Raw genomic sequence first — 20,047 nt, forward strand, 5'->3', positions numbered from 1 at the left:
GATTTGAGATGAACCTTGTTGTTGAGCTAGGGAAATTTTGTGTGGTATTTTTATGGTATAACCTGTGACTACGATGTGGTTGCTCTTTTCCACTTTTTCCACTCCCTGGTTTAAAGCTTCGCAGTAATACGTGCCACTGTGCATGCTGCTCGCCGAGGGAAGGCTGTACGTGGCGTGGTCTTTTTTCTCCGTAACAGTGTGAACAGGACGGTGGTTATCATCATGGTACCATTTAAAGGTGATGGGTAGAGATCCTTTCCTAACACTGCACACGAACTTGACCTCTTCAGCTTCAACGACGTTGTCAGCCTCAGGGATCGTCATCAGGTTCGGCTTCTCTACAGGAACTAAAAGGTACAAAAGGTACAGGAACATGGTGGAGTTTGAAAGCAGGTTTGAAGGAAGTCATTTGGTGGTATTTTCTGGATCGATGGTTCCTCTAAGCTCACCTATAACCTGAGCGGAAAGAGCGCCACTCATCTGAACTGAATCGTTGCCGTTGTTCTGGGCTTCACATGTGAACTCATTGATTTCTTTTTCGAACCGTATGCTGATGTTAAAGATGGCTTTCTGAGATGGCCTTGATACTGTGATAATGCTCAGCCTACTGTGGTTCCGCTTCAGCGTGTAAGTGATGGGGAAACTCCCGCTGTCCGAGTAGCACTCGATCTGAAATAATTGACCCAGGATCACGTCATGGAGCACAGTGATGTTGGGTCTGGAGACGAGAACTAGAGGAAGAGGTAATCAAACAGATTAAAGCAGATACACAGAACCATGGCCTCACTTTTTGTTTATAAATGCCTTGAGACCTCAAGAACAGCACAGGAATAGTTTTAAGCGTTAACAATAAATCTAATATAGTAATTTTTACGATTAAAATGATTCATATAGGTAGCGGTCTGAGTGAATGACCTTGACATCTGTGATGTCACAGTGGTAAGGCTATCGGTCTCATCGCCATTTCCGCTATACTAAAACACAGAGCTGACTGCAACTCCGATCTTTAGATATATTTATTTCTTTATTTCATACTAAACACATAAATTTACAAATAACAAAAACATAAAACAGACAAATAGTACGGTATGATGCTGCCTAGAAATAACTGAAAAGCTAATCGAGCTAGGCAGCAAATCTTTTTATGATTAATTGAAAAAGTCAGACGAGACACAAATACAATCAAACATTGACAAAAAAGGGAAAAAAAAACAATGAGAAATGAAAATGAAGATGCAAAAACATAAAAACCTAAAAAAAACAGTTAAACAAATTTGGAAGAGACTAATATGAATTTAAAAAAATTGGCTTTGATAGAAGACTTGAATTTACCAAGATTGAAAGATTTAAATGATTCATTAATACTATTCCAGATTACTGCTCCTTTAAATCGAATGTTAAATTTACCAAAATTAGTACGAGCTGGAGGCAGAGAATAACCTGACCTTGAGGCCAGCCTGGTGGTGTATTTGTGCCTTGTTCTGACACTTAAGAAAAAAATTATCAAAAAAAGAAGGCAAAACATTTGTGTTGAATTTATACATAAATATAGAATTACAATATAAGACTATATCACAAAATTTGAGAATGTTCAGCCTTTTAAAAATATGAGAAGCGTGTTCAGTAAATGAAGAAAAAGTTATAATTCTGACAGCTTTCTTTTGTAATATTACTAAGGGCTTTAAAGTTGTTGTGTAGGCGTTTCCCCACTAAAATACCATAAATTAAAAATGGGTAAATAAGAGAATAATAAAGCTGCACAAGAATGTTCTGAGGAACATAATAGCGAAGTTTAGACAAGATTCCAACACCCCTAGATATTTTCTTTGACAATTGATTAATATGCTCTTTCCAAGTAAGATGAGAATCTATTATTACTCCAAGATATTTAATACTAGATTTTTGTTTAATTGGCTTCTGATTCAATGTAATTATAAAAGGGCTTAACAATTTCTTTTGAAATGGATGAAAAATCACAAAATTAGTTTTGTCTATATTAAGGAATAATTTGTTTGCACACAGCCAGAGACTGACTCTCTCAAGTTCTGAATTAATTTTGACTTGTAGAGAGTCTAAGGAGGAATCCGTAAGAAGTAAATTGATCCTCCGTTTTGAGCTAATTTATCGCCATGCCACATAGATGTGTTGCTGGCGGGTGCAGCAACATGACAGAAGCTGGGTTTATGTTGCATTCATGGCCCAAGAATGTTCAAACTGCAAAGTTTTGGACGCGTTTTGCGAGAAATTCATGGGCACATTTTACTGAAGACTCGTACGAAACCTCTGATCTGTTGAGGAGCGTTGGCTACAAGCCCATATTGAAAGAGGGTGCAATACCAACAATTAAAGGAAAAGAAAACTACAACCCCGATTCCAAAAAAGTTGGGACACAGTACAAATTGAAAATAAAAACGGAATGCAATGATGTGGAAGTTTCAAAATTCCATATTTTATTCAGAATAGAACATAGATGACATATCAAATGTTTAAACTGAGAAAATGTATCATTTAAAGAGAAAAATTAGGTGATTTTAAATTTCATGACAACAACACATCTCAAAAAAGTTGGGACAAGGCCATGTTTCCCACTGTGAGACATCCCCTTTTCTCTTTACAACAGTCTGTAAACGTCTGGGGACTGAGGAGACAAGTCGCTCAAGTTTAGGGATAGGAATGTTAACCCATTCTTGTCTAATGTAGGATTCTAGTTGCTCAACTGTCTTAGGTCTTTTTTGTCGTATCTTCCGTTTTATGATGCGCCAAATGTTTTCTATGGGTGAAAGATCTGGACTGCAGGCTGGCCAGTTCAGTACCCGGACCCTTCTTCTACGCAGCCATGATGCTGTAATTGATGCAGTATGTGGTTTGGCATTGTCATGTTGGAAAAATAATGCAAGGTCTTCCCTGAAAGAGACGTCGTCTGGATGGGAGCATATGTTGCTCTAGAACCTGGATATACCTTTCAGCATTGATGGGGTCTTTCCAGATGTGTAAGCTGCCCATGCCACATGCACTAATGCAACCCCATACCATCAGAGATGCAGGCTTCTGAACTGAGCGCTGATAACAACTCGGGTCGTCCTTCTCCTCTTTAGTCCGAATGACACGGCGTCCCTGATTTCCATAAAGAACTTCAAATTTTGATTCGTCTGACCACAGAACAGTTTTCCACTTTGCCACAGTCCATTTTAAATGAGCCTTGGCCCAGAGAAGACGTCTGCGCTTCTGGATCGTGTTTAGATACGGCTTCTTCTTTGAACTATAGAGTTTTAGCTGGCAACGGCGGATGGCACGGTGAATTGTGTTCACAGATAATGTTCTCTGGAAATATTCCTGAGCCCATTTTGTGATTTCCGATACAGAAGCATGCCTGTATGTGATGCAGTGCCGTCTAAGGGCCCGAAGATCACGGGCACCCAGTATGGTTTTCTGGCCTTGACCCTTACGCACAGAGATTCTTCCAGATTCTCTGAATCTTTTGATGATGATATGCACTGTAGATGATGATATGTTCAAACTCTGAAATTTTGCACTGTCGAACTCCTTTCTGATATTGCTCCACTATTTGTCGGCGCAGAATTAGGGGGATTGGTGATCCTCTTCCCATCTTTACTTCTGAGAGCCGCTGCCACTCCAAGATGCTCTTTTTATACCCAGTCATGTTAATGACCTATTGCCAATTGACCTAATGAGTTGCAATTTGGTCCTCCAGCTGTTCCTTTTTTGTCCCTTTAACTTTTCCAGCCTCTTATTGCCCCTGTCCCAACTTTTTTGAGATGTGTTGCTGTCATGAAATTTCAAATGAGCCAATATTTGGCATGAAATTTCAAAATGTCTCACTTTCGACATTTGATATGTTGTCTATGTTCTATTGTGAATACAATATCAGTTTTTGAGATTTGTAAATTACTGCATTCTGTTTTTATTTACAATTTGTACTTTGTCCCAACTTTTTTGGAATCGGGGTTGTACAAGAAAAGGAAAGTGAGTTCAGTTGCACCAGTTCTCCCAGAGTGTGAGCCGAGCAGTAATGGCGGAGTACTCAGTATGGAGAAAATGGAGAATGAGTGGAGCAGCCGTCTGATTTCTCCGCTGGATACGCTCTCCTCAGCAGCAATATCTCACCCTTACGTGGAAGAAGCGAATGAACAAAGAACTGAAAGTCAGATTGTTTCAAAACAATCAGCCACAAGCATGGGCGCTGCCAGGGGGGGAAAGGTTAGAACAATTCTAGGGGCCCAGCGCTGCCATGGGGCCCTTTAAGGGGCTGATAATATGCTTTTAATGATTTTAATAAGACTTTTGAAATAACAACAATGCAATATTCCATCTGGTAAAATGAGCTAATTGAACAAGGTTGTCTATTTCTTGAGTTCTTCAACATATTGTCATTTAACCCTCCCCCTTTTGCGAAATGGTATGGTCCAGTTCTGGTAGAAGTGCGATGCGTTAAATCTGTGCTGATCAGTGCAACGCTACTTGCTGCTGTGTCGCGGTGCAGCAGCCAGCCAGCCAGCAGTGGAGTGCGTACAGTCTATGATCGCTAAATATGAAGAGTGGCTGTCAAAAACGTAAAGAAAGGCAGCTGAAAGCTGAGAGGGACCGGAGAGGCAGGCAACTGGTCACTCAGTTTTTCCCAAAGAAAGGTAGCTATCGCTCACATGTGTGTTCAAAATATTAGCGAATGGTAAATGAACAGTATGAACGTGGTTGGATTAGCCTATCAAGAGAGCACTTTTACAGTTTGTACAGTGACATTTTTTCCATTTTAATAACTGAACTGACTTGTGTGATAAACAAGATGAAATATTACGTTATGCTGGTGCCAATAACCAGTTTCATAACTAATGGGGTGCCCTAAATATGCACAGATTCAGCCTCAGGGGGACCTCCGCCCTACCAAACCACTGAACCCCCCTTTGGAGAAGGAGGTAAGCAGCAATACAACCCATAAATGCTTTAGGATTGAAGTTTTTAATGAGCGAGCGCCATATACAGTTTGCTAGATTAAAGTGTTGCTAATAACGGACACCAGTCAAGTGTTTGACGTGTGTGGAATGTTCACACGTTCTAAACCATTGGTTTCAAATTGAGGAGCTGGAGAAAGCGCAGCACACATAAAAGAGGCATGTGGCAATTTCACTACCAATTGTCCTAGCACAAGAAGGCATGTGGCAAAATCTTGAATTTTCATTTGTGATTGTAAATACACCAGAATTAGTCACTGACCAGTTTTCATCTAGTCCCTGGTAGGTTAATACATAAAATGTAATAACAAAGTCACAAACTCAAGGTCCATGGGCTATCAAAAGTCAAATAATGACAATAGTGCAATTGTGACGAGGGTGGGCAAAGTTGGGGGGCCCAAAATTCTAATCTTTCATGGGGCCCAAAATTTCTGGCGGCGCCCCTGGCCACAAGATCGGCCTTCAAGAAGCGAGAACACAGACGGGTAAGAAGCGACTCTCATTTGGTTACATCACAACAACAACACACGTCGTTTCCCTGCATTTAGATTAATCCATGTAACTTGTATTGTGTGTTTAAGTTAGCGGTATAAGATTATTTAATTTGCTTCAGAATGTGATTGTCTCAGTTCATCTGATTATTTAATTAGCCTTTTACATTTTATCAGTGAAAATGCATGCATGTACATGTATGTTGCATAAGTTATAACACCCATCCTGTTTTAATGAGTGTCACATGAGACTGTCAGTTAAATTCCATCCAATTCTCTAGACGGCTTTGTTCTCTGGCTTTATTTCATAAGGCGGGGGCCTCCGTGGCCGACGTGTTACTATCAGATTCACTTTCCGATGGTTCGAACTGATACAGTTCTATGTGTATAGCAGTAGCATGTACACACACTCCAATTTCAGGACTATCACAGACAGACGTATTACTATCTGAGGAATCCAAAGAATCTCCAATAAATCCGAATGAAGAGGCCATTGCAACCGCTCTCGCCTGCCGAGTCTGGCTTTGGTCTATAGCTGTCAAAGGCCTCGGCCTTAAAACCGGTTACCGCTGTGACGTCACTCACTCAGGGTTGGCTGGCTCAGCGGGACAGCTCAAATGCCAACTTTGCGGTCGATTTTAACTCTCAAAAATATATATATTTTTATTCTCAATTATGCAGCATACAAGAGTCAAGGATTGAGATACTATCCACTCAGAAATGTGTTTAAAAATAAAGGTTCTGCGTATCTCCTTTAAGCATATTCACCATGAAAACAGAAAATAACCAAGAATACGAGTGTTGCTAATCTAATGCTAGCATGTTCGCTTGCACGTAGGTCTTTCAAATCTAATACATCGCTTTAAATTCAAAATGAGATGCTACTAGGTGTGCTGTACAGTAGAAGCACATCACCTTTATGTGGATGCTAATCTAGATTTGAGCTTTCAAAGAAACCTGGTTCTTGGTTGGAGTTTTTCGGGAGACCCTTCTCTGGGGTTGACCTTTAAGAACGAAACAAGTCCAAAATTTGATAATTTAAAGGGACAACTGTCTAGATTTAAGCTCTTGGAGAACCATTGCTAGATCTAGATTTGAACCTTGAGAAAGACACGGCTTTAAAGTTGAGATACTCCAGAGTCAAACTTCTACAGATTTAAGATTGCAAAGGGACAAAAAAGCTTGAGATATGAGTTTGTGATGCGATACTGTGGACCTGAGTTTTCAGCAGAACATTTGTCTGATTTAGAGATTTCAGATTGAGCATTTTAAGAAAGACATTGTTACAGATTTGAGCTTTTGATGGTACAGTGCTTTAGATTTGAGCTTCTCACAATATGTTAACCTACATCTGAGCTTTTAAGTGAACATTGCTCTAGACTTGAGATTTTATTGAGACATTGCTCTGGATTTGAGCTTTTAGTGAGACATTGTTCTAGATTTGAGGTTCTACTGGGATTATAGGTCTAGATTTGAGTTTCTAATGAGACATTGTTCTCGATTTAAGCTTCTAACGAGACATTGTTCTAGATTTGAGCTTCTAATGAGATATTGTTCTTGGTTTGAGCTTCTAATGAGACATTGTTCTAGATTTGAGCTTCTAATGAGACATTGTTCTTGATTTGAGCTTCTAACGAGACATTGTTCTAGATTTGAGCTTCTAATGAGACATTGTTCTAGATTTGAGCTTCTAATGAGTCATTGTTCTAAATTCGAGCTTCTAATGAGACATTGTTCTATATTTGAGCTTCTAATGAGACATTGTTCTAGATTTGAGCTTCTAACGAGACATTGTTCTAGATTTGAGCTTCTAATGAGATATCGTTCTTGGTTTGAGCTTCTAATGAGACATTGTTCTAGATTTGAGCTTCTAACAAGATATTGTTCTTGATTTGAGCTTCTAATGAGTCATTGTTCTAGATTTGAGCTTCTAATGAGACATTGTTCTTGATTTGAACTTCTAACGAGACATTGTTCTAGATTTGAGCTTCTAATGAGACATTGTTCTAGATTTGAGCTTCTAATGAGTCATTGTTCTAAATTCGAGCTTCTAATGAGACATTGTTCTAGATTTGAGCTTCTAATGAGTCATTGTTCTAAATTCGAGCTTCTAATGAGACATTGTTCTAGATTTGAGCTTCTAATGAGACATTGTTCTAGATTTGAGCTACTAATGAGACATTGTTCTTGATTTGACCTTCTAACGAGACATAGTTCTAGATTTGAGCTTCTAATGAGACATTGCTCTTGATTTGAGCTTTTAACGAGACATTGTTCTAGATTTGAGCTTCTAATGAGACATTGTTCTAGATTTGAGCTTCTAATGAGACATTGTTCTTGATTTGACCTTCTAACGAGACATTGTTCTAGATTTGAGCTTCTAATGAGACATTGTTCTAGATTTGAGCTTCTAATGAGACATTGTTCTAGATTTGAGCTTCTAATGAGACATTGTTCTTGATTTGAGCTTCTAACGAGACATTGTTCTAGGTTTGAGCTTCTAATGATACATTGTTCTAGATTTGAGCTTCTAATGAGACATTGTTCTTGATTTGACCTTCTAACGAGACGTTGTTCTAGATTTGAGCTTCTAATGAGACATTATTCTCTATTTGAGCTTTTAGATACATTTAAACAAACTGTTCTAGAGATAGAATTTTTAAAAGACCTCACTACTGCTGAGAGTTTTGACGGATGAGTTTAGCTTTTAAAAGAATCAGTGCACCGGGTTTTATCTTTAAGAAGGATACTTTCTTAAATTTGAATTAGATTTTTTTTAACAGGGATGCTAATCTATCTTTCATAGAAACATTGGTCTGGATTTTAGCGTTTGGAAGGATGATGCTCTGGAGTTTAGCCTTAATAAAGATGTTGCTAGATCTGAGAAGTTGCTTTGCATTGAACTTTTAGAAGGATGCAATTCTACCTTTTGCTGTGAAGATCATGAGATGGCTCCATTTGATGGTATCGTTCACTTGAGCGGTACACGTGTAATTTCCATTGGTTTCAGTGCTCGCCGTGTCCCTGTACGTGCCATCGGTTGAGCTAAGCGCCTGGTTGTACCTGTAGATAGTGTACTTCACATCATGAGATCCAATTCTCTCTGATGCAAAATCAGAGCTTGTGCAGGTAACGGTAAACTGCTGCCTCTCGAACACCTCGGACGGGGTCAGGGTCAGCACCGGTTTGGAAAAGAGCTCTGTAAAATGGTACGAAATACACTCTTATTGTGCTTTAGGTTCACATGGCTAAAGATTAGTGCCAACAAGGACATATAAAGTTTATATCAATTTGCTCCTCAAGTGGTTTCTCACCTTTGACAGTAAGATTTGCGTTAGCAGTTTTTTCTACATTGTTCACCATGACACTGCACTCGTATCTCCCAGAATCGGCTGCCGTGACGACAGCCTTGTACTCCTTTTTTCTATCAGAGATCTGGAAGAGACGCGATCCTTTGGATAGTGTGAGACGAGGTGAGCTTTGGTAGTTCCCTTCCACATCACATATGATGTTCACGGTGTCTCCCTCGATGACTTCTGTTGAGGGGAGGACTGTGATAGTTGGCGTTAAGTCCAGTTCTGGGTTGGAAAGTAAAATGGCAATAAATATTCCCATTGCTAAGCTCGAGGTAAACAAAGGCAATTTAATCAGTTATTTACAACAGCACAAAAAAAAGTCAATGTTTTATTCTTCTTATTCCACAGCAATTTGATAACAGCTGCCATTTTTCATTTATTTAAAAGACGACATGTTTTTCTCTGCTTATTCTTACATTTAATAGCTTATCTGTGAAATGTTACTTCCTGCAACTTCCTTCTTTACTGCAAAGCGTAAACTCCTCTGTCCGAAAACGTAAAGCGAAATCTCTGACTGTTACAAAGTGCTGACACTGGAGACTCCTTCCATAAATGTTAAACACTTAAATAAAGAAAACTTCATCATGATACATATTTTCTTTTACCCAAGCTGTTGCTATAGAAACGATAATGTATTATAATGAATTACAGCTGAACATGAATCAACACCACCCTGTCCAATCATAATGAACTAATAATAATGAACAAATCATCTGCTTACCGTTCACAACCACACTGACCACGTTGCTGACGTTTGAATAAAGTATATCACTTCCTAGATTAATAAAATATGAGCAGGACAGCTTGGACAAGCCGGGAGACTTGAGGGAGTGATTCTTCTGCATCTTAGCAGTGTAGCTTGCTTCTTGGTAGATGATATTCGAGCCGTCTCGAATGACGAAAGTCAGCACACCGGATTCTTCTTTCGCACTACAGGTGATACTCACTTCATCACCTTGAGTCACAGCATGCTTATCCACAATCAGCTCTGGAGTTTGGATCCCTGCATGTCCGAAAACAAATTACGTATCTCTCTGTCTCTGCTAAACTCAAAATGAACATACACTAATTAGCATCATTTAACATAAATTTTAAATTCAAAATCCCCAAAGAGCTTCAAAGATGTGATGTAAAGTTATCCTTACTTTTATTTATTTATTTTAATAGACAGAGTGCCCCCTAGTGGCCGATGCAACACAATCTCTTTTTTTTTCTCTCCATAACATCTCATATCAAGTTTCATAAAAGTAACCCATAGATGTTCACTCTGCAGTCATGTGTAAATCTTGTGTGATTTTAGTAATTTCTTAACAATTTACCCTCACAGAGAGAAAACGTTAACATTCTGCCGGGTTTTTTTAATCGTCTAGTCTCAGGAGTCAGCTAATGTTACGTTACCGTCTGTGGTTCCCAGTTGCCCAGCAGTAAGTGTCTGCCATATGGAAAGCAACTCAACTTTTAAGAGCTGTACAATGTGATAGAATTATAACAACTCTAATAATTCTTATATAGAGTGGTATAGACATTTTACTAATTGCACCTTTAATGATGGTTCCTCCCTCTCTCTCTCTCTGCATGCATCCAATAAAACAGTATAAATATAATTCTTATGGCAGCTTTAATAAAGATTTCATTCACCCGCCAACAGTCAACAGAGCAGCATAGTTATACAGCTCGACTGGCTGCTGGTAGGATTACTTATTGCAGCTTTAATGAGGTTTATTTTTCTCTGACCACAGCCAAAAAATCAGTATAAACAAATTACTTATGGCACTTTTAAATATGACTCGGTTCACTTTGCCAATAGGCAATGGAGCAGTTAAAAATATATATATTTTCTCACCTTTAATAGCAGCTCATTTCTGTCCTCCTCCAGCCAACAGAGCAGTATAGATATATTACTGATTGCAGCTTCAATGACAGCTGCATTCTCTACTCTCAAAGCCTATAGAGTGGTATAACTATTTTACTTATCACACCTTTAAAGACAACTCCCTTCTCTATCCACAGCCTTTAGAGCAGTATAAATATTTTATCACACCTTTAAAGACAACTCCCTTCTCCATCCACAGCCTTTAAAGCAGTATAAATATTTTCCTTATCGCACCTTTAAAGACAACTCCTTTCTCCATCCACAGCCTTTAAAGCAGTATAAATATTTTCCTTATTGCACCTTTAAAGACAACTCATTTCTCTATCCACAGCCTTTAGAGCAGTATAAATATTTTATTTATTGCACCTTTAAAGACAACTCATTTCTCCATCCACAGCCTTTAAAGCAGTATAAATATTTTCCTTATTGCACCTTTAGACAACTCTCTTCTCCATCCACAGCCTTTAGAGCAGTATAAATATTTTACTGATTGCACCTTTAAAGACAACTCATTTCTCTATCCACAGCCTTTAGAGCAGTTTAAATATTTTACTTATCGCACCTTTAAAGACAACTCCTTTCTCCATCCACAGCCTTTAGAGCAGTATAAATATTTTCCTTGTCGCACCTTTAAAGACAACTCATTTCTCTATCCACAGCCTTTAGAGCAGTATAAATATTTTACTGATTGCACCTTTAAAGACAACTCATTTCTCTATCCACAGCCTTTAGAGCAGTATAAATATTTTCCTTATCGCACCTTTAAAGACAACTCCCTTCTCCATCCACACATAAATCATAAAGAACAATTTAATTAAGGCCTTTACATAATGAACATGCTCATCATGTAGTTAATTCATGGCCACTTATCAGTTAACGGAGTTAATTACAGTATACTCCATGCTCAGAGAAAAATGCTTAAGCAGAGCTCAGATGACCGTACCTTTAACTGTAATCATCTGAGGGGAACTGTCCCGATATTGGTCTTTCGCTGTGACATCACACTGGTACCTGCCCGTGTGGGAGGCCCGGGCTTTGGTGACGTTGTACTCGACTTGGTTACTGGTGTTGGTCTGTAATATGTACACACTGTTGAGCTTGTTGAACTCTTTAAAGAAGCTGAATCGGAGGAGGGGTGAATTGCTGCCAAAGTAGCTGACGTTGGCGGTACAGATGAGTTTCAGCTCCGATCCCCTCTCCAGCTCGTTCGCAGGTTTGACGGAAAGTGTGACACCTCTGAGAATGAACTCTGGGGAAAGATGTTCTGATGATGGGATTATTAGCTTTTAAGTAATCTTAGTTGTGACTAAAATGTTAGCAAGTGCCATGAGCCAGATGCTAGCCATGCTAAGCCAAACAACTAACATTAACATAGCATTTAATCTGCTCATCATCATGTTCTGGTTTCACTAAACATAAACCAGACCAGGATGAAGATCAAACTTCCTCAAGCATGACAAGCAACTGACTAGGATTATAATTAATCATTCATTATTACTGTTATTACTACACGATACTGAATGATTAAATTCGGCTGCATTCTTAAAGAATCGACGCTCACAATGCAGCTGTTATGCTAAGTGTTAGTGGTAAGATCCAGTTCATTCTCTTCTTCTTCCTCTTATTATTCTCATCTCATCTCATTATCTGTAGCCGCTTTATCCTGTTCTACAGGGTCGCGGGCGGGCTGGAGCCTATCCCAGCTGACTACGGGCGAAAGGCGGGGTACACCCTGGACAAGTCGCCAGGTCATCACAGGGCTGACACATAGACACAGACAACCATTCACACTCACATTCACACCTACGGTCAATTTAGAGTCACCAGTTAACCTAACCTGCATGTCTTTGGACTGTGGGGGAAACCGGAGCACCCGGAGGAAACCCACGCGGACACGGGGAGAACATGCAAACTCCGCACAGAAAGGCCCTCGCCGGCCACGGGGCTCGAACCCGGACCTTCTTGCTGTGAGGCGACAGCGCTAACCACTACACCAACGTGCCGCCCCCTCTTATTATTATTATGAGGTCCTTGATATTAGAAGGTCTCACTGCAGAGCAGTGCTAATTAGTTGCGATTAGCAACCCTAACGCTAGGTTCAATGCTAGCATGATTACATAGCTAACTGTTTTTGCTATTACTATTATGAAAGTATTTCAGAGTTTACCCATACAGCATCTCAAAAAATGAAGGGTGAGATGTTAGCAAAGTAGAAGGTGTCATGCTGAGTGCAGCAGCAACCGAAATTAAGAGCTCGCCAGTCGCTAATAAGCAGGTAAGCAGAAGTAAGTGGCTAACATTATTGTAAAGTCGGGTATTGGTAGTTCTTGGCTATGAGGAGGTCTGAAATGAAGAAATGCTGATTCAAGAGCTACGTTCATATGAGAAGATAGAGAGCGAGATTGAGAGATAAGGAGAGACAGATGGAGAAATAACTGTCTCTCTATCTGTCCATCTCGCTCCATGAGAGCGGTGCCTGCAAACATGAGCATCACGATAGGAAGGAAAATCACTCTGTTAAACAAATACACACAGGAGGTCTCAGGGGACAGGCGTTATTTTAGACCTCAAGGCACCACCCAGTCCCCCCCCCCCCCCCCCCACACACACACACACACACACAACACTGAACCATGAGGTTGTGGAAGTTGAGCTGTGAGTTTACTGAAACAGCACGAGGTCACATGTTCATATTGAGCCTTTTACAGATTTCACGAAACATCCCAAATCTGTGATCCTGATAAACGGTAAGCGTCACTCAGGGTGACAACGATGGCGTCTCGATTTTGAGGAAGGACAGAAAGCACAATCCCCTGTTCCTGACTCCTCACTCGTGATATTGATTCTCTTGAGCTTCTTACAGTGGTGCTTGAAAGTTTGTGAACCCTTTAGAATTTTCTATATTTCTGCATAAATATGACCAAAAACATCATCAGATTTCCACACAAGTCCTAAAAGTAGATAAAGAGAACCCAGTTAAACAAATGAGACAAAAATATTATACTTGGTCATTTATTTATCGAGGAAAATGATCCAATATTACATATCTGTGAGTGGCAAAAGTATGTGAACCTCTAGGATTAGCAGTTAATTTGAAGGTGAAATTAGAGTCAGGTGTTTTCAATCAATGGGATGACAATCAGGTGTGAGTGGGCACCCTGTTTTATTTAAAGAACAGGGATCTATCAAAGTCTGATCTTCACAACACGTTTGTGGAAGTGTATCATGGCACGAACAAAGGAGATTTCTGAGGACTGCAGAAAAAGCGTTGTTGATGCTGATCAGGCTGGAAAAGGTTACAAAACCATCTCTCAAGAGTTTGGACTCCACCAATCCACAGTCAGACAGATTGTGTGCAAATGGAGGAAATTCAAGACCATTGTTACCCTCCCCAGGAGTGGTCGACCAACAAAGATCACTCCAAGAGCAAGGTGTGTAATAGTCAGCGAGGTCACAAAGGACCCCAGGGTAACTTCTAAGCAACTGAAGGCCTCTCTCACATTGGCTAATGTTAAATGTTCATGAGTCCACCATCAGGAGAACACTGAACAACAATGGTGTGCATGGCAGGGTTGCAAGGAGAAAGCCACTGCTCTCCAAAAAGAACATTGATGCTCATCTGCAGTTTGCTAAAGATCACGTGGACAAGCCAGAAGGCTATTGGAAAAATGTTTTGTGGATGGATGAGACCAAAATAGAACGTTTTGGTTTAAATGAGAAGCGGTATGTTTGGAGAAAGGAAAATGCTGCATTCCAGCATAAGAACCTTATCCCATCTGTGAAACATGGTGGTGGTAGTATCATGGTTCGGGCCTGTTTTGCTGCATCTGGGCCAGGACGGCTTGCCATCATTGATGGAACAATGAATTCTGAATTATACCAGTGAATTCTAAAGGAAAATGTCAGGACATCTGTCCATGAACTGAATCTCAAGAGAAGGTGGGTCATGCAGCAAGACGATGACCCTAAACACACAAGTCGTTCTACCAAAGAATGGTTAAAGAAGAATAAAGTTAATGTTTTGGAATGGCCAAGTCAACGTCCTGACCTTAATCCAATGGAAATGTTGTGGAAGGACCTGAAGCGAGCAGTTCATGTGAGGAAACCCACCAACATCCCAGAGTTGAAGCTGTTCTGTATGGAGGAACGGGCTAAAATTCCTCCAAGCCGGTGTGCAGGACTGATCAACAGTTACCGCAAACGTTTAGTTGCAGTTATTGCTGCACAAGGGGGTCACACCAGATACTGAAAGCAAAGGTTCACATACTTTTGCCACTCACAGATATGTAATATTGGATCATTTTCCTCAATAAATAAATGACCAAGTATAATATTTTTGTCTCATTTGTTTAACTGGGTTCTCTTTATCTACTTTTAGGACTTGTGTGAAAATCTGATGATGTTTTTGGTCATATTTATGCAGAAATATAGAAAATTCTAAAGGGTTCACAAACTTTCAAGCACCACTGTATATTTTGTACCACAACACAGTCAAGCTCTCGAATGACCAAGTGTCGAGTTATTTTCTAGAACAGCAGCTCTGACTGGTTTATATTAAAATGGAAGGAGTCTCCAGTGTCAGCGCATTGTAGCACTCAGACGCAATGCTGTAACTTTACACCTTCTGATATCTTCAGGACGGTCTTTAAAGGAGAACTGAAGGCAAATTTTTATTATCAAAACTCTATTTATCTCATGTTATTAAATATAGGAATGCATGTTTGATCGCTATTTTGTCGCTGCTATAGGAAGTTCTGAGTGTTTGAAATATGCTCTGTAATATATCAGTCCATATGTCAAAGCGATGGCCGTAAACGAGATTCGTTGAGACCTGTGCGAGACATCGTAGGACGGAAGTGAAACGTACAGCGAAAATCAAAGTGACCGACATCTGCCAATGTTGTCAAAAGACGCGCGCGCCCTCTTTCAAACGCTGACGTAATCAAGCCGGAAGTTTTGGGTTTTTTTGATAGCGATCAGGAAAGTTTGAAAAAAGTAGGCAGTAATCGTCATTTAAACTCGTTTTTGTGCAATATTTCGTTTGGAAAACAGTTTTCAAAATGGCGGCACTGACACCTGGCTGACACGTCACGTTTCGAAGTCTCGCACAAGTCTGGTGAAGATTGCGCGGATAAGCGTCGCCTGCCGTGGACCAAACGAACTAAATTCAACACGGCTAAAAACCGAACAGGCCGATAAGTATAATATTTAATTGCGATTAGTTGCCAATACGAGTCACGATATAAGGTTACTAAAACCGAAAACGTAATTGAATAACACGTTAATTAAGAAATAAAGGAAGTTAAAAATGACTTCGGTTCCCCTTTAATTAATAAAGTATTGGAATTCTTGCTGAAGAGGAATGAAACATTTGGGCACATGCTTTAATTAGAAATGAATAATTAACTTTAGATTGGTAACAGACGCTGCTTCATCACACAACCTCATCGTTGATGAATTCCCTAAAACAGCATGCTCTGTTATACAGTATAATTCCTACTGATGGTCATTAAGGTTTTACTTTAGTTGACTGTAGCTTGGCGAGTTAGCTATCCGGTTTTTATGGCTTTTGTTGTTTAGTTTTATTTTGTATGTGTGTTTTTTTAATGTCCAATTCAAGGTTTATTTTAGAGTTCATCTCCTTGTCAAATTAATTTTAAAACTAAACAAGTTTGGAATAAAACACTCCAGACCATGTAATTAATTAAATAATATTGGCTGGAATTGAGTGGTATATCAGATATATCCGATATCATGCTAGCTGAATGGAATACATCTGATATACCATGAAAAAAGCCAGCTAATATAATAATAAATTATTATTATTATTATTATTATTATTATTATTCATACACATTTGTGTCTTTCTCTTTCAAAATTCTCTCAAAATCTTCTGTATTTAACAAACCAAACCTGGCGGCCATGTTTGTTTACAAATTGTCGCAGTCGCTCGCTCACTCAGAAGTTTTACGTCTCCGACATGTGACATCATGTTGCCTTGATAACCGTGCAATATCATAAACCATATTCAACACTCTCATTCTCCATTGGGTAGAGTGATGTAATGCACGTAGGATAAGCGATATGCTAACAATATTGCATGCTATCAAACCAAATGAATGAAACCCGCTAGAAGGGAATAGAACACGTTTTTATTCCATCAGTAAAGTGTCCTGTAGGGATAATAATCAGAAAGAGTCCACAGCGTGGAGGTTCATCAGTGATTTTTTTTCCAACTCTGTAACACTTCATTTGATTCAAACACAAGCTCTAATCCTTTCGTTCAAACAACAACCCTACAAAATACAGTTCTGTCATGTAACTAGCTTTTATTAGACAGTGTGTGCGCTTCGTTGTGTTGTGGTCAAGACCAGTGCGTGTGACGGGGGAGGGGCGGAAGCCGTTAACAGTAACAAAAATTTCCAGTTACCAGTCAGTCACGTTACTGGTTGCATTTCATTCAGAAAGTTTTATGTCCAAATCACAGTGGTGCATACATGTCAACCTTTGGTCAATCAAACCTGTATAACCAACCTCCAAAATCCGTATTTCCCTTATAAAATCCGTATAAGATGCAAATTAAAATAATTTACCTAAAATTTGAATGATAATTAACAATGATATATCCCAGTTACTTTTTATTCAATATTAGTAACAATAAACCTTCAGAATGAATACAAAGCTCCAATGTTTGACAAAAACACAAAGTGTCACTCTAATGTTCTGAATTGTACTCCATGACAGCTTTTTTAGCGCTCTGCACCAATACCTCACGAGGCTGCACGTCACAGCAAGTGTCTGTGTTGATCTTGCCGGAGTGCCCATTCAGAATCTTTTCAGTCGCTAGTGAAAGTTGCTCAGGTGGAAATATGCTTTTCAAACAAAATGTTACTTCCCGGTTGACAGGATTCTCGCAATGCGGTGTGCGCATGATCAGAAGTGGAACGAAGTCTCGCTACCACAAGATAACGCGCGATTTCATAAGACTCTTTACTGGCTGTCTGTGGTGTACAGTACGTTTGTAAATGTTATGCGCTCTTTTATCATCGTGGGAATTGATTATAGCTCTAAATAAATATTGAAGTTTTTTTAAAGAATCCGTATAACTTTATTTGTACGCCCGTATACTACGTTTATTGAATCAAATCCATATAAAATATGGACATTCCGTATAGGTTGACATGTATGGTGGTGTTCTCATCTCATCTCATCATCTGTAGCCGCTTTATCTTGTTCTACAGGATCGCAGGCGAGCTGGAGCCTATCCCAGCTGACTACGGGCGAAAGGCGGGGTACACCCTGGACAAGTCGCCAGGTCATCACAGGGCTGACACATAGACACAGACAACCATTCACACTCACATTCACACCTACGCTCAATTTAGAGTCACCAGTTAACCTAACCTGCATGTCTTTGGACTGTGGGGGAAACCGGAGCACCCGGAGGAAACCCACGCGGACACGGGGAGAACATGCAAACTCCGCACAGAAAGGCCCTCGCCGGCCACGGGGCTCGAACCCAGGACCTTCTTGCTGTGAGGCGACAGCGCTAACCACTACACCACCGTGCCGCCCCAGTGATGATGTTAAACAGGAAATTTTGTGATATCCCACAGTCATGGTCTTGACTCAAAGTCCTGAGTCCTTTACATCTGAGACCGAGATGAGAACGAGTAAAAATGTGTTCGATTCTGAGATGAGACGAAATCTGATCTCAAGCACACCACCACTACTGCTTAGTGCATATATTTATATATTTTAGTTTCTCCTCATTAAAACATTTGCTATCTTATTTTTTTTTTTAAACTCTGAAAGATAGGGGCACTGATACAAGCCACTTCTGCTTTTATCGCTTATATTATAGCAACATTCTCTCTCTCTCTCTCTCTCTCTTTAAAAAAAAGCCCCTTCCCATTTTAAGTATAATCGTCTTCATCCTGAAGAATTACCTGAGCTGGGAAACATGATAAAATTCCAAAGCTCTGACACTGGAGACTCCTTCCATAAACATCTCCAAACCAAACACCTTCACCACGTTAACAATTAAACATTTTACTTTGTGAAACAACACGTCTAAATTTATTTATATCAGTTTTCGATGATGTGATTAGATTATGAGCTGTTACTATAGCAACGGTTACATTTTAAAACTGTTGTTTACAGAAATACTGCACACCTTCTGACCAATCGGATTTGAGAACTCAACTATGCTGTCATTTTAAATTAGCTATTTATTTTTATAACAGCATGTCCATAAGTGTTTAATTCTTGTTCTTCCACAGCAACAGGACAAGTCAATTTTTTAAGCATTTATTTTTAAATTAAGCAATGAGGCTGTGTTGATTATTTTCTTATCACAGCATATCTATGTTTTATTCTTCTTATGACATCACAGCAAAGTGATAACACTATGACGTTTGATTCGTTTAAAAAAATCATAAAAGCTCATCAGTTTAGTGACATGTTACTGTTGTGCAATGTTCATGAAACAATTAGTTCCTGTTCTCACTCACATTATAGCAGCTATAAAGAGTCCTTCTATCACCAGCTTCTCTTTTTCTTTCTTGAAGTTAATAAGACAAAACCCCAAATGTTCCAGCTTTACCTCTGACTGGAGCACAGCACTGACCGACACTGGAGACTCCTTCCATAAAAATAAAATAAACATCTCCATCACCATTTAAACGATTTTTAAATCATCAGCGGAGCATGTGCTGTACGAGTCTCTGTGAATGAGCCGTTACTATAGAAACGGTAACGTATCGGAATCAGTGCGTTAATATTATAAACCTGTGATTTGCAGCTGGAGCGCGTGATGGTGTCATTCTGCAGTTAGCATGAGGAGTAAACGATGGCATGGCCATGTACTGACCTGATTGTGCTCGCGTACCTGTGGAAGGTCATCGGAGAAAAAGAGACAGAGAGATGAGTTTACAGTCAGAGAAAGTTGAATCACATTCCAGTGTGTTCGAGCTACAGGTGAGTCCTTACAGGTGGTGATGAAGTTCAGGATGAAGAGGCGGAGGAGGAAACGGGGACATCGTATCGTCCGCATGGCTGACCGCTACACTGACCAGCGAGTGTGAGAATCGGTGCAAGTGTGTGGAGGAGCGGGACGCAGGGGAGGAGTCGCGCTGGCTATCACGCTGCACAGCCTTCGCTTGGGTAATTGGACAGGAAGTGCAGGCTGCTTCCTGAGGAAGTGTGGAGCGCAGCTTAGGGCACGGAGTGGAATGTTCACACACTGAGAACACTACTACACACCGATACAGTAATATCTCAGTGCAGGTACACACTCCAGCATCGTAACACACACACACGAGATTATTAGCATCTGAACTTGGACTGATTTATCACATT

The 20,047-nt window shown here is 39.8% G+C and overlaps 1 protein-coding gene across 9 annotated transcripts in view; it reads right to left on the minus strand.

Moving 5' to 3' along the window:
* The window catches only part of pecam1b (platelet and endothelial cell adhesion molecule 1b), a 34,937-nt gene extending 15,140 nt beyond the window's left edge, over positions 1 to 19,797 (minus strand). For 5 of the 9 annotated variants that reach the window (XR_009654481.1, XM_060918602.1, XM_060918604.1 and 2 more), the window contains exons 1-8: positions 19,679 to 19,796; positions 19,560 to 19,577; positions 11,631 to 11,951; positions 9,536 to 9,817; positions 8,773 to 9,036; positions 8,385 to 8,657; positions 450 to 731; positions 63 to 347 (exon numbers count right to left, since the gene is read on the minus strand). Coding sequence is in view for 8 of the 9 variants with exons in the window: in XM_060918602.1 (XP_060774585.1) it covers positions 63 to 347; positions 450 to 731; positions 8,385 to 8,657; positions 8,773 to 9,036; positions 9,536 to 9,817; positions 11,631 to 11,951; positions 19,560 to 19,577; positions 19,679 to 19,742 (1,789 nt within the window). In the remaining variant the exon portion in view is untranslated. Of the gene's footprint in view, positions 1 to 62; positions 348 to 449; positions 732 to 8,384; positions 8,658 to 8,772; positions 9,037 to 9,535; positions 9,818 to 11,630; positions 11,952 to 19,559; positions 19,578 to 19,678 lie in introns of all 9 variants that reach the window. The other 4 variants (XM_060918601.1, XM_060918600.1, XM_060918598.1 and 1 more) reach the window with 2 other exon arrangements.
* Positions 19,798 to 20,047: the final 250 nt, after the last annotated feature.

This window comes from Neoarius graeffei, chromosome 4 (assembly GCF_027579695.1).
Source record: "Neoarius graeffei isolate fNeoGra1 chromosome 4, fNeoGra1.pri, whole genome shotgun sequence".
NCBI lineage: Eukaryota > Metazoa > Chordata > Actinopteri > Siluriformes > Ariidae > Neoarius > Neoarius graeffei.